Source organism: Hemitrygon akajei, chromosome 31, assembly GCF_048418815.1.
Source record: "Hemitrygon akajei chromosome 31, sHemAka1.3, whole genome shotgun sequence".
NCBI classification, from domain to species: domain Eukaryota; kingdom Metazoa; phylum Chordata; class Chondrichthyes; order Myliobatiformes; family Dasyatidae; genus Hemitrygon; species Hemitrygon akajei.
Genome location: NC_133154.1, coordinates 38,030,003 through 38,048,408, shown reverse-complemented (window position 1 = coordinate 38,048,408; position 18,406 = coordinate 38,030,003). Strand labels below are relative to the sequence as shown.

Sequence of the window (18,406 nt, the reverse complement as noted above, 5' to 3'; positions counted from 1 at the left end):
TACCGGCAGCAATCCTGAGAACGCCACCCTTGAGGTCCTGTTCTTCAGCCTTCTGCCTAGTTCCCAAAACTCACACTTCAGGACCTCATCCCTCTTCCTGCCTATGTCGTTGGTCCCAACATGTATCATGACTTCTGGTTGCTTTCCCTCTCGTACCAGGATGTCATGTACCCGGTCAGAGACATCCCGGACCCTGGCACCCGGGAGGCAACAAACCATGGGGGTGTCCTTCTCACATCCACAAAATCTCCTGTCTGCTCCCCTGACTATATAATGACGACAGCTCTCCTCTTCTCCGTCCCACCCTTCTGCACCACAGGGTCAGACTCAGTGCCACCATGGTTTACCCCTGGTCGGTCGTCCCCGCCAACAGTATCCAGGACGGTATACTGTACTTATTATTCAGGGGAATGGCTACAGGGGTGTTCTGCACTACCTGTCTACTCACCTTCGCTTTCCCCCCTCTGACTGTCACCCAACAACCTGCTTCCAGCTGCCTGGGTGTGACTACCTCCCTGTAGCTCTCATGTATGACTGCCTCATTCTCCCTTATGAGTCGAAGGTCATCCAGCTGCTGCTCCAGATTCCTCACACGGTCTTCCAGATCGCCCAGTCGCATGCACTTCTGGCAGGTGTGACTGCCAGAGAGGGGAGTTCCCCCAAGACTGCTAACCAATGGAGGATTGTTATGCTATCTTGTATGTGTGAGCTGAGCCAGAGTTCGCGATCTTTTTCGGGGAGGCGAGCGAGGAGGATGGACATGTGAGGAACAGACAGCGGTTCCAGGGCGGCAGATACTGAATATCAGCGGTTCAGACAGTGGCCGAAAGCTTGGAAGGTCGTTGTAGATGGAACCAGAGGTGTGAGCTCCAACGTATTAAAGTATTATGTGCACAAGCTGATAAACTTACTGATTTGGCGCCTTTAGGTTATCTGTTTCTACTAACTATAAAGTTGCAATTATTTACTCGCCTTTGGTGTATTGTCTGGTACTTGTGTTGCGAACGTGTACCGGGGGGGGGGGGGGGGGGGTGCATTACACCGTACTTACACCGAAGTATTGCACTATTGGCGGCCCGACAGCAGTTCACCTTCGGCAAATGGCGGTGAATTGGGGGCACGGATGCTACATGTACTTATGTGTCCAGACTTGTAGTGGGATTGTCTCCAAAGAAACCAATCACATCATTTAAGCATAGATTTATGACTGCACATTCTGTGAAGGATTTGAGGGAACCATGGGTGTTGTGTATTTAATGTTCAAGTAATATTTGAGTAATCTTGTGTGTGTGTGTATATATAGATACACACACATATTGGTTGATTTAACCATTCTTGTTCACTTAAATAATTCATTATGGTAATACATATGGATGTGTGAATTGCATATGTCACCACGCTACCACATGGTAAATGTCCGCATCACTTAAACAAGATGCCATTAGACACGCATTTTGGGCTCCAGTCTCTGCCTTGAATTAATTTAATGTTTTGAAGTTAGTGATGCACCATCAATAACTCTCGGAGACTGGAAGTGAACGATAGGCTTTTATTAGCAGCAAAAGGGAACACGACATCTCGGAGACTGAGGGAGGAGCAGTGCCCCAATCGCCTTTATACAGGGGTCTGTGGGAGGAGCCACAGGAGCAGTCATCAGAGGGGCGTTTCCAGACAGGTATACATAGTTTACCACAGTTAGGAAACATAATATTGACCATGAGGTATTTTCAAAACAAACCCAATATGGCTACCGACCTGTTGAATCACAGCAAGCTATTCGAACTAAAAAAACACAGCAAGGCATGTTGAGAAAAAAAAAGCAGCTAGCATATCTTCTTCAAAAGGGAAGACACATTCGACAAAGTCCGGAAACAGAAATCTACGAGTTCATAAAGTGAAAGGAAGGGCTCATGGGTTCACAAAGAGAAAGGAAGGGTCCATGGGTTCATAAAGGGAGAGTACCTGGTGATAATAATCATTAAAAAAAAGAAATGGATGGCTACATTGGAAAGATTGACGCATTTGATTGCACAACAGATAATTGGACTTTAAATATAGATGAAACTGAGCAGTATTTTGAAGGAAAATAAATATCCAATGAAAAGCGAGTACCAATTTTGCTAAGTGCATTGTGTTTAAAGGCATACAGTTTGCTTCGAAGTTTGACTGCTCCAACCAAGCCGTCAGAAACGAGCTTTGCTGATATTGTAAAAGCAATGCAGGAACACTATGAACCAATGCCATTGTTGATTGCAAAATGCTTTAGGCATCAAAAGTGGAATCAGAAGTAAGGGGAGTCCATTTCAGTATACACGGCTGAATTGAAGAGACGGTCTGACCACTGTCAGTTCGGTAATGATACACTGAGAATTGAACTGAATTGACTTTATTTCTTACATCCTTCACATACATGAGGAGTAAAAATCTTTACGTTACGTCTCCGTCTAAATGTACATAGAAACATAGAAAACATACAATGCAATGTGCAATCTTAGTAATTTATAATAAATAGAACAGTCAATGTAACATAGAATACACTCAAATCAACCTGACTTAATCTGTCTGATGGCCTGGTGGAAGAAGCTGTCCCGGAGCCTGTTGGTCCTGGCTTTTATGCTGCGGTACCGTTTCCCAGATGGTAGCAGCTGGAACAGTTTGTGGTTGGGGTGACTCAGGTACCCAGTGATCCTATGGGTCCTTTTTACACACCTGTCTTTGTAAGTGTCCTGAATCACGGGAAGTTCACAACTACAGATACAATGGGCTGTCTGCACCACTCTCTGCAGAATCCTGCGATTAAGGGAGGTACAGTTCCCATACCAAGCAGTGATTTGTAGATTTTTTTTTAGCTCTGCTTAGCCACACAGTCATGTGTATACAGAGAGTAGAGAAGTGGGCTAAGCACACACCCCTGAGGTGAGCCAGTGTTGATTGTCAGTGAGGAAGATACGTTATTACCAATCCACACAAACTGTGGTCTTCTGATTAGGAAGTCAAGGATCCAATTACAGAGGAAGGTACAGAGGCCCTGTACATTCTGTAATTTCTCAATTAGAATTGTGGGAATGATGGCATTAAATGCTGAGCTATAGTCGATGAACAGCATCCTGACATAGGTGTTCGTGTTGTCTTGGTGGTCTAAAACCATGTGGCGAGCCATTGTGATTGCGTCTGCTGTTGACCTGTTGTGGCGATAGGCAAATTGCAATGGGTCCAGGTCCTTGCTGAGGCAGGAGTTCAATCTAGTTCTAACCAATCTCTCAAAGCATTTCATCACTATCGATGTGAGTGCTACCAGGCAATATTTAAGTAATATCATAATTAATGTTTGATTAAGCACTCTTTTTGGGATTCCAGCCGGGCCAAGATATCAATTATAACTGATATTTCATTGACAATCTCTGTCATCTTTATCAGGGATGATGCCTGGGCATGTCTAGTCTGATGGTATTTAAACCCCCACTGTCTGTCTCTCTGATTGGTTAGTTCTCATCCAATCAGGTTTCCGCTTTCCCGGCTTGTTTACAATTGAATTTCTGTTCTTACTTCAAGCAAGACTTTCATCTTTGTTAAAAATCTTGTCCTTCAGTTTTATTTCAATGGCTTCCTTTACCAAGAGCCATTGGTGTGGCACAGTAGCTCTGTGCCATTGAAGTCAATCCTATGGCAATTGCAAATGTAGTGTTCTGCTACCACCAATTTTTCCAGGTAACCCAGACGACTACACCTCCTATGCTCATTGATGCGGGTTTCACCGTGCGTTCCGACTGGCTGATATACGCTGCTCCGCATTCACAGGAAGTCCTGTAAACACCAGCCAACCTGATCATCTTTGAACTGCATAAGCTGTGATTTGAGCTTCCTGACAGGTTTGTAGATGGTATTAATCCAGAATTTCTTCAGGATCCTGACAATCCTTCCAGAAACCGTGGAAATACGGGGAAGACAGGCGGCAGCAACAGGTTCCTCCTCATTGTTAGGTTTCCTTATTTTTCCCTTGTCCCTTCACCTTGCAGCCATTCTGTAGGAATGTTGTATGTATTTGTCTTATTTTCTTGGGGAGACTCTCTGGGTCCAGATAACATAATAGTCAGTTTCAACGTGGTGTCCATGTTCATGAGAGTTCCCATTAAGGACAGCTTGGCCAAGGTTTGATAAGGGTACCATTGACCTTTCTGAACACACCCTTACTTTGACATACAGTACTTCCTCTGTAAGGGGAACGACTCTGAACAGGCAGACAGAGTGGCCATGAGATTGCCCTTGTTACTGGCTATTGCTAATTTCTATATGGAGGACTGAGGAGAGGGCTCTGAGTTCATTGCCCTTACACCCCAAATGCTTCTTCAGATACATTGATGACACCTTCATAGTGTGTACGTCAACATTTCATGTCAAAACACTGCAAGAAGACTTGGAAGGAAGAGGAAAAATGGCCAGATTGTCAGGCCAGCACAGCGGCGTAACATAACGTAACACCAGACATCAGCAATCGGTGTTCAATCCTGCCACTCTCCCCATGACTGAGTGGATTTTCTCCAGTCCTCCCACATTCAAAAGGCTATATACATATATAGTCTTACCTACCTATGAAAGGCCACAACAGTAACTCTTGATTACAAACCCAGTTAAGAATCCAATGTTCTGAGATGCTTTAATGTCCAAATTATTTTTATATTAGGTGTAATTGATCTGTCTTGGAAAGAATGCAGTCAACAATGGCAATTTTATGACATCTTGCTTTCACTGTGATGGTCAAAGAAAGACCAAAAGTTGATTGCATTTGCGCCCCTGAACCTATTTACTTGCTGGATATATTACAAGTGATTAAGGTTAATCTCCAGGTTAATCGGGTTTTAAATGTAATTATTTTCAAATACATCTGAAAAGTTATTTTAGCGTTCAATAAGCCGAATGCATTGTCATTCTTTTCAGATGTTTTTTATATGATGTTCTATGTTACAAATACTGTAAATCGGTTCGGATGGAAAAGTCGCCTAGCAACGCAACATAGGCTGCAGAACGGCCTCCACTTCCGCCACACCCTAACCTGCTGCCAAGCGGAAACGAACCTGGATGGATGTTCTTTCGCGCAATCAGGAGTCAGAACGGTGAGGTTATGTGCGAATTCCAGCCAATTGGTCGGCTTTGGAGGCGGGGGGAATGGCCGGGCGCCGGGTTTGTGTGACGCGCGAAGACACTCGAAATTGTCTCAGTGGTTTAAAGGTAAGCTTGCCGGGTGAATTTTATATTCACCCCTCTCATGAAAAACAGCTGGGAAGTTAACGGTGCTCGAGTGGGTTTGGGTAGGGGGGATTTTGGTGATGACGAAGGGGTGATTTCAGCTGATGGGAAAGAGATGCAAGCCCTTGCTCTTTGTTTGCTGCCGTGATATGATGAAGTCCAGCAGCCCAGCCCTCACGTTGTCCCGTTGGAGTCACTCCCCACCTTCCCTACTGCCTGTTTTAGACCTGAGGGGTTTATGGGTTGCCCACCCCTCCCCCACACACTCTCCATTTCTTGCCCTACAATAACCCTACATTTCTCTAGCTCCTACAGCCCCGTTGAAAGGTGGACAGATGTAGAGGTCGAAGCACAGCTGGTTTCATCGTTCCCTCTTCTGAGATCCGCACCCCGTTACATCCTGTCCCACACACAGGATCCCAGGCTCTTGGACGTAGGCACAAGAGTCAGCAGATGGAGCATCACACGCAGAATGCTGGAGAGACCCTGGGCCAGGCAGCAGTTCTGGAGGGAAATGGACAGTCAACGTTTCCAGTTCAGAAATGCCAGATGAAGTGTCTCCATCCAAAAAGTTGTCTCTTCAATTTCCTCCATGAATCTGCTTAATCCCTCCAACACTTTGTGTATGATGCTCCAGGACTTTTAGTGTACCCCCCACTACTGTCGTCAGGTCCTGTGTGGCCAAAATAAAATCAAAAATAATAAGCAGGAAATACGAGATCAACAAAGCTAGATGCTAGAGGAGCTTAGTGGAGCAGGCAGATACACGCAAGAAAATTGATAGCTGCTGCGGACTGGAAGATAGAAGGGAGGTGCTGGCTACTGGTCTTGGCTAGGTCTAGATGTTTCCTGTAGTGAGGGAGTCTAGGATCAGAGACCACATCTTACGAATAGAAGGATGTAACTTCAGAACAGAGATAAGGAGGAATTTCTTTGGTTAGAGGGCACTCAACCTGCGGAATTCATTGCTACAGATGGCTGTGGAGGCCAAGTCATTGGGTATATTTAAAGTAGAGGTTGATATGCTCTTGATTAGTAAGAAGGGTGTCAATGGTTCCAGGGAAAAGGCTGGAGAATGGAGTTGATAGGGATAATAAATCAGCCATAATGAAATGGCAGAGCTGACTCGATCGGCCAATCGGCCTAATTATGCTCCTATGTCTAATGGTCTCCACCATTTTGTTGCACGATTTGAACATCTTCAGTTTCTATTGTCTCCAGAATATATGAAGTCTTCTTGGGTGGTTCCTCAGGATGGAGATAACTTGCTTCTTCTCCTCTGGTGGCTGTGGTAAGAACCATAGACTCTGCCTGAGATGGGGCAAGAGGTGGGTGGGTCATTTGTGAAGTGATGTGTTCCTTCTGCCTCTGAAATATTCCTTACATGCGCTGCCGAGGCGTGGACTAGAGTTTTTAATTGTCACCTGAATGCTTCTCCACTTTGAGGTTCTTACAAGTCTCCACTAGAAGCATCTAGGAGTTTTCCAGAGTTGAATTTCTTCATGGAGGTTGCAGAGCACATCCCTGAAATATTCCCTCTGTCCAGCTTGGCAATTTTTTCCCAAGACAGAGCCCAGAATGTGGTGTGTGTTTTGGAAGTCTGGCCAATGACCAACATGGTCTGTACTAGAGTTTGACCACAAATGTCACCATGCTTCCGTCACCAGAACAGCACGTTCATAGCTTATTAACCCTAATCTGTACATTTTTGGAATGTGGGATGAAACCAGAGCACCTGGAGAAAACACGCGCAGTCCTAGGGAGTACATACAAAAATGTATAGAGTGGTGGAATTGAACCCGGGTCACTGGTCCTGTAAAGTGTTATGCTAACTGTTACACTAGCTCTGGTTTACTCAGCATTCTTGGACAGAGAATACTGAAGGTTTACAACCCTGTGAATAAATAAGTTTCTTCTCATCTCTGTCCTGGGAGGCCAGCTGCTTATTTTTAGACTGCGACCACTGGTTATAGATATATAGCACAGGGAAAGCATCAACTCCACCTCTACCCTTTCAGGTTCTGGAATCACGTGTATGCACGGTATAAAACCTGCAGATGTTCTAAGGTGGTGTGGGCTGTGAAAAGGATTAAGAGAGGCTGCCAAAGATAGATACAGATTGAGTGAATGGGCAAGGACTTGGGACATGAAATGTAATTCTTCTTTTGATGGAAGAAAAATGGGAAAGGTGGGAATAGTTTTCAATGTTGAGAGTTTGAAAGGTGTGTGGGTGTTCAAAGGGACTTGGGTATCCTGCATGAATCACTCAAAATTAACATGCAATTGCAGGAAGCATTGAGGAAAATGGATAATAATGGTTTTTATTGCAAGAAAATTTGAGTGCAAAGTTAAAGATGCCTTGCATCAGTTACATGGGATCCTGGTGACACCATCTGGTGTATTATACACAGCTCTGGTCTTATAAGATAAGCGGTTAGCTTTATTATGTGCACTTTGAAACACACTGTGAAATGAGTCGTTTGCGTTAATAACCAACAAAGTCCGAGGATGTGCTGGGAGCAGCTCTTGCTTCCAGCACCAATGTAACATGCCCACAACTTTCTTACCCTGACCCTAACCCATATTTATTTTTGGAATATGAGAGGAAACCGGGGAATGTATAAATGCTTTACAGACAGCGGCTGTAATGCGTTGGGCTACCTGCTATGCTGCTGAGCTGCCTGTATGTAAGGAGGGTATTTATTTAGTGATACAGCACAACGCAGGACAAGCCCTTCTGCCCCAAAAGGCCATGCTGCCCAGCAACCCACCTATTTAACATGAGCCTAATCATATGGAAATTTACAATGACTAATAAACCTACTGACACGGTATGAGATTAGACTGTGCAAAGAAATTGGAGAACTTGAACTTACAAATTCCTTACAGCCGGTGCTGGAATTGAACTCCAAACTCCGACTGCAACAATGTCGCGCTAACCGCTACATGGGAGGACTTTCATATGAAGAAAGACTGGATCGACTAGTCTTATACTCACTGGAATTTAGAAGATTGAGGGGGGATCTTATTGAAACGTATAAAATTCTTAAGGGATTGGACAGGCTAGATGCAGGAAGATTGTTTCCGATGTTGGGGAAGTCCAGAACGAGGGGTCACAGTTTAAGGATAAAGGGGAAGCCTTTTAGGACCGAGATGAGGAAAAACTTCTTCACACAGAGAGTGGTGATTCTGTGGAATTCTCTGCCACAGGAAACAGTTGAGGCCGGTTCGTTGGTTATATTTAAGAGGAAGTTAGATATGGCCTTTGTGGCTAAAGGGATCGGGGGTATGGAGAGACAGCAGGTCCAGGGTTCTGAGTTGAATGATCAGCCATGATCATACTGAATGGTGGTGCAGGCTAGAAGGGCCGAATGGCCTACTCCTGCACCTATTTTCTATGTTTCTATGACAGTGACACCCTACATTTACAACTGAAGGAATACGATGAAACTTCATCATATATACACTTGGGGTGGCAGGTTTGCTGTGTGAGAAATTAATTCAACAGTGTCTATATTTTGTTTTAAAGGATGAGGTGATCTCATTAAAGCATACATTTTTACAAAACACAACAAGTTAGAGATGATGTCTCCCTAGGGCCAAGACTGATCTATATAGAATCAGGTCAGGACAGATATCAGAAGGAATTTCTTCACCCAGATTGTAATTAATCTTTGGAATTCTCTGTCTGGATAGATTGTGGGGAGTAAATTTAAATCAATAGATTTTTAGACAAAAAAAATAGGGGAATAGGATGAATGCAAAAAAGCAAAACTGAGTTTAAAAAAAAACAGACATGATCTCCATAAATAGCAGAGCAGGAATAAGGGACTTAGTACCCAGTCTTGTTTTTTTTAATTTGCAGATGTAAGTCACTCTGTGGCTAACTACATGGGGGTGATAGAACTGTATGTCACGTTAGCGTAGCAGTTAGGCATTTGGAGTTCAACTCTGGCACCATCTGTAAGGAGTTTGTATGTTCTCCCTGGGAATGCGCGGGTTTCCTCCAGGTGCACCGGTTTCCTTCCATATTTCAAAGACGTAGTGGTTAGTGGGTTACTTGCTCACTGTAAATTGTCCTGTGAGTTGGCAGATGTTAAATGGGTGGGTAGGTTGCTGGGAGGAGCAGCTCATTTGGCCTGAAGGACCTGTTCCACACTGCAGTGGGCTGTGGACGAGACTGAAAATCAGTCTCAGGGCCTGTTCCACACTGCAGTGGGCTGTGGACGAGACTGAAAATCAGTCTCAGGGCCTGTTCCACACTGCAGTGGGCTGTGGACGAGACTGAAAATCAGTCTCAGGGCCTGTTCCACACTGCAATGGGCTGTGGACGAGACTGAAAATCAGTCTCAGGGCCTGTTCCACACTGCAGTGGGCTGTGGACAGGACTGAGTTGTGTGGTGAATTGCCAAATGAGTCAGATGTATTAGCACCATGGTAAGATAGTGATGACAATACAGTAGGCTCGGAAATCTTATCTCATAGAGTTGCTGGAATCGCTTATTGTTGCTATTACAATTCTGCACATCTTCATCAGAAACAGAATCCAGTTTACCATATTTGACATGGCAGCAGTACAATGCAATACATAAAAATACTAAATTACAATAAGAAATATATAAATAAATAGTGCAAAACATGGACAGCTTTTGAAAAGTTTTATGCCTCTAGCTGGCGCTCTGTGGAGAGATTTGCTGTTTTTTCCATGCCTGTGACCTAATTTGTTCTCTGAAACTGGTCTCACCTCACCCATTAAGAGCTAGAAAAGTTTTGAGGTCAGCAGTGAGATAATGTTCAACATTGTGGATTGTTTGACATCATTTCCAGTACACAAGTGTAAAGAAGAATGAAATAATTGTTACTCCGGATCCGAAGCAGCACAGAAAAAACCACACAGTAAGATAAAGAATGCAATTAAAAAAACACAAAAAGTAGATGAGATAGTTATATACATAGATTGATTATATGTACATAATGTGACACAAATTGGTATACAATTATTTGCTTCTGTCCTGGTAATGTCGATGAGCTTGGAACATCAGTACTAAACGTAATCCAATTTCAAAGTCACATCACAGGCAATGATGTGTAACAGGCAGGGTTCATGTGGTAATCATGCGAGGATCATAAATGAATGACCAACCACCTCCTCAATAGAAGAGTACTGGCTCTAATTATTATAACTGGCCTAAATTGGCTGAAATCCAGTAACTCTTCACAGAACTGCAGATGAGCATTAGACTATGTGTACAACACAGCTTTGGGTGCTGTATATGGATGAGGAATTGAGAAATTTCACAATCAAAACGTAGAAAACCTACAGCACAATACAGGCCCTTTGACCCACAATGCTGTGCTGAACATGTCCTTACCTTAGAAATTACCTCAGGTTATCCATAGCCCTCTATTTTTCTAAGCTCCATGTACCTGCCCAGGAGTCTCTTAAAAAACCCTATTGTATCCACCACCGTGGCCGGCAGCCCCATTCCATGCACGCGCTATTCTTTACGTAAAAGTTTACCCCTGACATCTCCTCTGTACCTAGTTCCAAGCACCTTAAAACTGTGTCCTTTCGTGTTAGTCATTCCAGCCCTGGGAAAAAGCCTCTGACTATCCACACGATCAATGCCTCTCATCACCTTGTACACTTCTATCAGGTCACCTCTCATACTCCGTCGCTCCAAGGAGAAAAGGCCAAGTTTACTCAAACTATAAGGTATGCCCTCCAATCCAGGCAACATCCTTGTAAATTTCCTGTGCACCCTTTCTATAGTTTCCACTGTAGTGAGGTGACCAGTACTCTGAGTGGGGTCTGACCAGGGTCCTTTATAGTTGTAACATTACCTCTTGGCCAGTACTTCGTCACCACTCCCCTACTTTCTCAGCTACTTATGGTTTTTAAATTCAAGTCAAATGAAGATAGATTGGAGCTTTTTCTCCCAAGTGTAGGAGACCAAGAGATGATGTTATCAGGGTTTATAATATCGCAGGTGGGTTGGGGGGGGGGGGGGGGGGAGCAAAGATAGCCTTTATCCCATGGTTAGAGAGTCCAGAAAGGCACATCTTTAACATGAGAAGGGGAGAGGGAAGATATTTAAAGGGAGTCTGAGAAGTAAGTTATTTATGCACTGGGTTGGAAGTGCCAGAGGCAGTGATAGAAGTGTGAACAATTACAACTTTAAAAAGCTGCTTGGACAGGTACCTGAATAGGAAAGGTTCTGAGGGATGTGGACCAAACACAGGCAAATGGGAAGGCATCTTGGTTGCCTTGAATGATTTTGGCAAAGGGTCTGTCTTGTGCTGTATAACTCTCTGACTTTAATTATTGGTGACTGTGTTAAAGTGACAATTACACAGCTGGTAGAGCCATTCCCCTATGCTTTCAGTGACACAGTTTCAGTCCTGACTTCAAGTGCTGTGTAGAGCTTGTATGTTCTCCCCGTGACCATGTGCTTTTCCTCCAGGTGTTCTAGTTTCCTTCCTCTGGTTGGTAGATAATCGTCCTCTGTAAATTGCCCCCACTGTGTAAGGGGTGGTAGAATCTGTAGGGAGATGGTGAAATGTGGAGAGAAGAGAGAAATTAGATTCATGTTGAATTGGTGTAAACAGGTGGTCGATAGCACACACTTGTTGAGCCAGAGAGCTTGTAATAATGATGAGTTTATTCCAATTAATAAGTTATGAATATATAATATTGGTCAATTTGGAATTGAATCTTTGTCTCTATCTCCATGCTGTCTTGTTGCTGCTACCATCAGGAAGGAGGTACAGGAGCTTCAGGTCCCAGCCCAGTTATTACCCCTCAACCATCAGGCTCCTGAACAAGTGTGGATAACTTCACTCACCCCAACGTTGTACTGATTTCACAACCTATGGACTCATTTTTAAGGACTCCACAACTTATGTCCTTAATATTATTTATTACAACTTATCTATTATTATTTTGTTTTTCTTTTTGTATTTGACAATATATTGCATTTTGAACATTGGTTGTTGTCCATCTTTTGTACGTCATTTCTTACTGATTCTATTATGTTTCTTTGTATTTACTGTGAATCCCTACAAGAAAATGAATCTCAGAGTAGTATATGGTGACATATATATAGCTTGATAATAAATTTACTTTGAACCTAGAGCGCCAGATTTTTGCACGTCTGTAGCAGTTTATTGCTTTGTGAGTTGTTCACTCTAATGTGTTATTTCTTTTTAAACCCTGTAAACTCTAGTATGGTGATTGCGGGACATGGAATCCATACGTGTAACAGCTAGAGATTTATGTGAGTACGATGATCTTGCTACAAGCCTCGTACTCGATCCATACTTGGGTTTTCAGACTCACAAAATGAACATCAGGTAAGCATTCGTCAAGTTGCTGTCAAGATCTCTCCATCCATCTTCTGTTTCTTCACTGTTCATATCTGCCCACCCCTCATTCCTGAACTTGTCAGTTCTACTATTCTTAACTGAGCCTCTGTTCATTATCTGTAGTTTCTGCAGGAAGCACATTACACGCTTGCTTTTATATTCTAGTCATCTTGAAATGAATGTTGACATCACATTTGCCTTCTTCACCTCCGACTCAACCTGCAAATTAGTTTTTAGGAAATCCTGCACAAGGACTCCCAAGTTTCTTTGCGCCTCATATTTTTGTATTTTCTCTCATTCTGAAAATAGTCTACCCTTTCAATCCTTCTACCGAAGTGAAATTCCTTCTACCATACACTTCCTGACAGTGTATTCCACTTATTTGCCACTTATTTGATTGTCCTAATCTAAATCCTTCTGTAGCCTCTCTATTTCCTCAAAACTACCTGCCCCTCCATCTATCTTCGTATTGTCTGCAAACTTTGCAACAAAGCCATTAAATTCCATCATCCAAATCATTGACATATAACATAAAAACAATCAGTCCCAACACATCCCTCTATGGAACACCAGGTCACCAGCAGTCAACCAGAAAAGGCTCCCATGCTTTGCTTCCTCCAATCAGCCACCGTTTTATTCATGCTAGAATCTTTCCTGTAATACTATGGGCTTGTAGCTTGTTAAGCAGTTTCATGTGTGGCACCTTGTCAAAGGCCTTCTGAAAATCCAAGTACACAACATCGACCGATTCTCCTTAGTCTATCCTGCTTGTTATTTCTTCAAAAAAATTCCAAAAAATTCATCAGGCAAGATTCTCCCTTGAGGAAACCATGCTGTCTACAGCCTATTTTATCATGTGCCTCTAAGTACCCTGAAACCACATCCTTAACCACATCCTGGATAGGGTGGTGAAGAAAGCTTTTGGTATATTGGCCTTTATAAATCAGAGCATTGAGTATAGGAGTTGGGATGTAATGTTAAAATTGTACAAGGCATAAGTAAGGCCGAATTTGGAGTATCGTGTACAGTTCTGGTCACCGAATTATAGGAAAGATGTCAACACAATAGAGAGAGTACAGAGAAAATTTACTAGAGTGTTAACTGGGTTTCAGCACCTAAGTTACAGGGAAAGATTGAACAAGTTAGGTCTTTATTCTTTGGAGTGTAGAAGGTTGAGGGGGGACTTGATAGAGGTATTTAAAATTATGAGGGGGATAGATAGATTTAACGTAGATAGGCTTTTTCCATTGAGAGTAGGGGAGATTCAAACAAGAGGACATGAGTTGAGACTTAGGGGGCAAAAGTTTAAGGGTAACATGAGGGGGAATTTCTTTACTCAGAGAGTGGTAGCTGTGTGGAACGAGCTTCCAGTAGGAGTGGTAGAGGCAGATTTGGTATTGTCATTTAAAGTAAAATTGGATAGGTATATGGACAGGAATGGAATGGAGAGTTATGGGCTGAGTGCAGGTCAGTGGGATTAGGTGAGAGTAAGCATTCGGCACAGACTAGAAGGGCTGAGATGGTCTGTTTCCGTGCTGTAATTGTTATATGGTTAACAATCAACTCCCAACATCTTCCCAGCCACTGAGGTCAGACTAACTGGCCTATAATTTCCTTTCTTTTGAAGAGTGAAGTGACCTTTGCAATTTTCCAGTCTTCTGGAACTTTTCCAGAATTTAGTGATTCTTGAAAGATCATTGCTTACAATTTCTTTAGCCACCTCTTTCAGAACTTTGGGGTGTACACCATCTGGTCCAGGTGACTTATCTACCTTCAGACCTTTCAGTTTCCCAAGAACTTCCCTAGCAATGGTATCTTCACACACTTCATGACCCCTGATACCTGGAACCTCCACCATACTGCTAGGGTCTTAATTAGTACCTCTCCAGCAGCATTTCCCAGTGGTCCGATATCTACTCTCGCCTCTCTTTTATACTTTATGTATCTGAAGAAACTTTTGGCATCCTCTTTAATATTATTGGCTAGCTTACTTTTGTATTTCATCTTTACCTTCTTAATGACTTTTTAAGTTATCTTTTGTTGGTATTTGAAGACTTCCCAATCCTCTAACTTCCCACTAATTTTTATTAATATAATAATAAACTCTATTGTATGCCCTCTCCTTGGAGTTTATGTTGGCTTTGACTTCTCTTGTTAGCCACAGTTGTGTCATCTTTCCTTTAGAATACTTCTTCCTCTTTGGGATGTATGTGTCCTGTGCCTTCCTGTTGTGGGAAAAAAAAATCTCAGGAGGAGCAGCAGACAGAATAGATCAGGCCAACTCAGAGAATTGTCTCAGACTAAAGGCCAGACTCCTAAAGCGGAGTTCTGAGACTCTGCTCAACAATCTTATTTATACCCCAGGCGTACGTGACAAAAAGGAGGGAACTTCAACTACAACTCGTTAGAATAGCGAAGTTGTACTATATGTCTTTGAGTGGTGTTACGTACCCCGTAACTGGGTCACTTACCAGCAAAGATAGAGAGGTCCGTTGAAGTCTGATGGTACTATTTTTAAAAGTCTTTATTTATAAAGGGGCACAAAAATAAGATTAATACAAACATTCAGATAATATATGTCGTCAATACTCAATCTAAAAGCGCGGGTATAATCATAATCATCAATAAGAAATAACTCTATCGTTTGTCTAGGGGTTACTGTATTGTCCGATGAAGAAATAAACGTCAATTGTCATTAAAGATGCAGCTTTTTTGGGTTGTAGAGAGAGACAGTCTTAAACTTGCCCATGTCTTTTATGAGGCCGATCCGTTGAGTCGGGGGAGTTGGTTCCCCATTGTTAGTTCAAAAATCGTTTTCCGTGGTACCAGCCACCGGTTCCCAGGCAAGGAAACCGAACGCACGTGGCTTCCTTCAAATGGCTTCCCGCTATTATGGGATCGCTAGCGTTTCTTCTGGTGCGTCTGAGGGGGCTGTTCCTACAGCCCCTCTTTTATCCTGACTTGCAGGGTTGAAGATGTCAATCAGGTTGGGGGATGATGCAATCTCTCCCCGTCACCCAGCCCACTTTGCCCTGAAGGCTGTCACGTAGCATAGGATCGCAATCCACAAATGTGTCTCCAAGAAACAATGGATATATCCCGGGATTTTACATTGCCGGGGAACGAGGCATCTTGCACGTCTCTCTCTCATTTCCTGGGCCCCCTGACCCAACCCAATAGTGATCTTGTGATTCTCACCAAGGAGGGGGCTGCGGGCATAACAGTGGTTATACATTTTCTAAGTGTTAGTTCTCAGGACAGTATATCAGGCTTTCCCAAGCACAGACATGTGATGATTCCTAGAACAAGGAAGCACAGACATAGTTATTTTCCCATCCCATCTACAAAGCACCTTTCAGTCACACAGTGTATGTTAGTTGCAGATAAGTGATTAGAGACTTTGAATTCACATACTAGAAGAAGGTCATTAACCCCTTAACGTTCATCACATTGTCTTACTATTTTTCTTCCACACTTCTAAATTGCTTCCAGAAATTCCAGCCATTGCTGGTCTACCATCATCCCTGCCAGTGTTCTTTTCCAATCAATTCTGGCCATCTCCTCTCTCATGCCTCTGTAATTTCCTTTCCCATGGCTTTCTCTCCATCTTCACACTTGACTGTCTCTTGTGGCCATGCAGACATTTGACTCCATCTGTGACCTATCCATCTCTGTCCATTGCCACCTTGATTTTGAGAATCTACCTATCTGCCTCTGGTCTCCATAAGGTAATGTTTATTTAGAATGACAAAGTCCAGACAAAAATCTAGAAATTAGATTGTGAGGAATACTATACAAATTTTTCTTTGGTTGCTGACTTTCTTCCATTTGAACTATATTTTAGTTACTAGTTATATTAAACTTTTGGAAAATACATTGTTACCTGCAGGACCTCTTATTGTCTTCTTGCTTGAGTCTGAAGCCACAAGCCTAACTCTAAATGATGGATTTTTATTTCATTCCAGCCATCGACCAGTCGTAAGGAGGCACCAATACCTCAGGGATATTCTTCAAAAGTTTCTGAAGTCACAGGACTTGGAAACTGTGTATCGAGCATTGACGCTGGGTGACTGGGCCTGGAACTACTTCCTGCACAAAACGTCTCTCGAGGAAGAAATATTCAAAGCTCAGGTGAGTGAATAAGTGAGTGTTTTCGCTTTTACCCTTTCGTGAAAGTGCAGAGCCTTGCCAGAAGCAGTTTCATAAATACCCAGTAGCCATGCCCAGTTGTCCTGCTTGAGCCCAGATAGAATCCTGTAAGCAATTTGGCTGTGGGAATTGTGGCCACGTGCTTTTTCCCATTCTCACTCGTGTCTGCATCTTCATTTCAAAGTTCATTATCGTTCAAACATACACATATATACATCTGAACAAAACACAGTTTCTCTTGGTTCAAGGTGCAAAACACAGTACATATAGTTACAATTCAGCACATAGAGACAAAATAATACTACCTGAGTGGCATGGCCTGAAGATGGATAGAGTGTGAGGTGCACAGACTATGAGAAGTCCTCCAGTTCTTGCCCCTGATCTTGTTCCAACTTGCTCTGGTGAACCCTCTGCATCAGTTTCAGGTGACATTTCAACATCATGTGGTGTATTCTCCTGCTAACTACCAGAACAAGACTGTGTAACACACCTATGTACTGATTAGGGTATTTTCTACAACTTACAGAAGCAGTTATAAATCTCAGAGCTGAAGCTTATTTACCCAAGTGCTGCTTCTCTAAATGGTTCCATTTTACTCCTCTGTTTGGTCTCCATAGTGCACCATTGTGCTGGAGGAGGTTCCCCAAGTATTGGCAACAATCTGGTGCATAATATGGCTATCCAAGTAGCCATTTTTAACTGTGAGTCAACTAAACAGCACCTAGAGTATGCAGACAGCAAGATTTATCATTAATTTTCATTTCATATCCCCCTCCTATTTCCCCAGTCTTAGGCGCTTGTACCACATTTAACAGTCCCATCTATATCAACTAACTTGTTTTAATATAAGCAACAAATTTGAGGTCTCAGTTGATAGGGACAATTGATGTTATCTTTTTTAAAACAATTTATATAGCCTTGTAAATATCAGCATTTTTTTCTAAAATTATTTTACATTCTGTATTAAAATGGCAGAAGCCATTTGACCCATCAAGTCTGCTCTGCCATTGGCCATGATCAAATGGCTTAATTCTGCTCCTGTATTTTATGGTCTTATATACAGAACATATTAAGTGGACTACAAAATTATCCCTCAACCCCATTGCCCTGCCCTCTCGCCGTATTCTTTGATGCCTCTACTAATCAAGAACCTATCAACATAATCTTTAAATACACTCAATGACTTGACCTCCACAACCATCTGGCAATTAATTCCACAGATTCACCACCCTCTGGATAAAGAAATTCCTCCTCATCTCTGTTCTAAAATGTCTTCCTTGTATTATAAAGCTGTACCCTCTGGTCCTAGACTCCCCTACTCTGATGTCCTCTCAACATCCACTCCATCTAAGTCTTTCAATATTTGATAGTTTTCAATGAGATACTCCCAAAATTATCGAAAGCTCCACAACTCATTCCCGAGGAGGTCTGCAGCAGTTGTGGTATTTCAGATCGTTTGAAGCTCAGCCCCAGAATAAAGAAAACATTTGTCTGTTTATACATGTGTACAGAAATAATAAAAATATACACATAGTAAAAACAAGTAAATATACATGCAGGCACGTGTGTGTGAATAAAATTTACTCTTAAAATGATCTTTCAGAGTAGTATGTTTATTTGATGAATTCCTGAAATGTTGGCTCTACTT

The 18,406-nt window shown here is 42.6% G+C and overlaps 1 protein-coding gene across 2 annotated transcripts in view; it reads left to right on the top strand.

The window, feature by feature from the left end:
* Nucleotides 1-5,134: 5,134 nt before the first annotated feature.
* LOC140719230 (histone-lysine N-methyltransferase KMT5C-like) overlaps nt 5,135-18,406 on the top strand; it is a 35,881-nt gene continuing 22,609 nt past the window's right edge. Inside the window, exons 1-3 of one of the 2 annotated variants that reach the window (XM_073033691.1) lie at nt 5,135-5,226; nt 12,471-12,597; nt 16,575-16,740. In XM_073033691.1, coding sequence (XP_072889792.1) covers nt 12,488-12,597; nt 16,575-16,740 — 276 coding nt within the window. In that variant the 5' untranslated portion in view covers nt 5,135-5,226; nt 12,471-12,487. Of the gene's footprint in view, nt 5,227-6,421; nt 6,536-12,470; nt 12,598-16,574; nt 16,741-18,406 lie in introns of those variants that run through there. The other variant, XM_073033692.1, reaches the window with a different exon arrangement.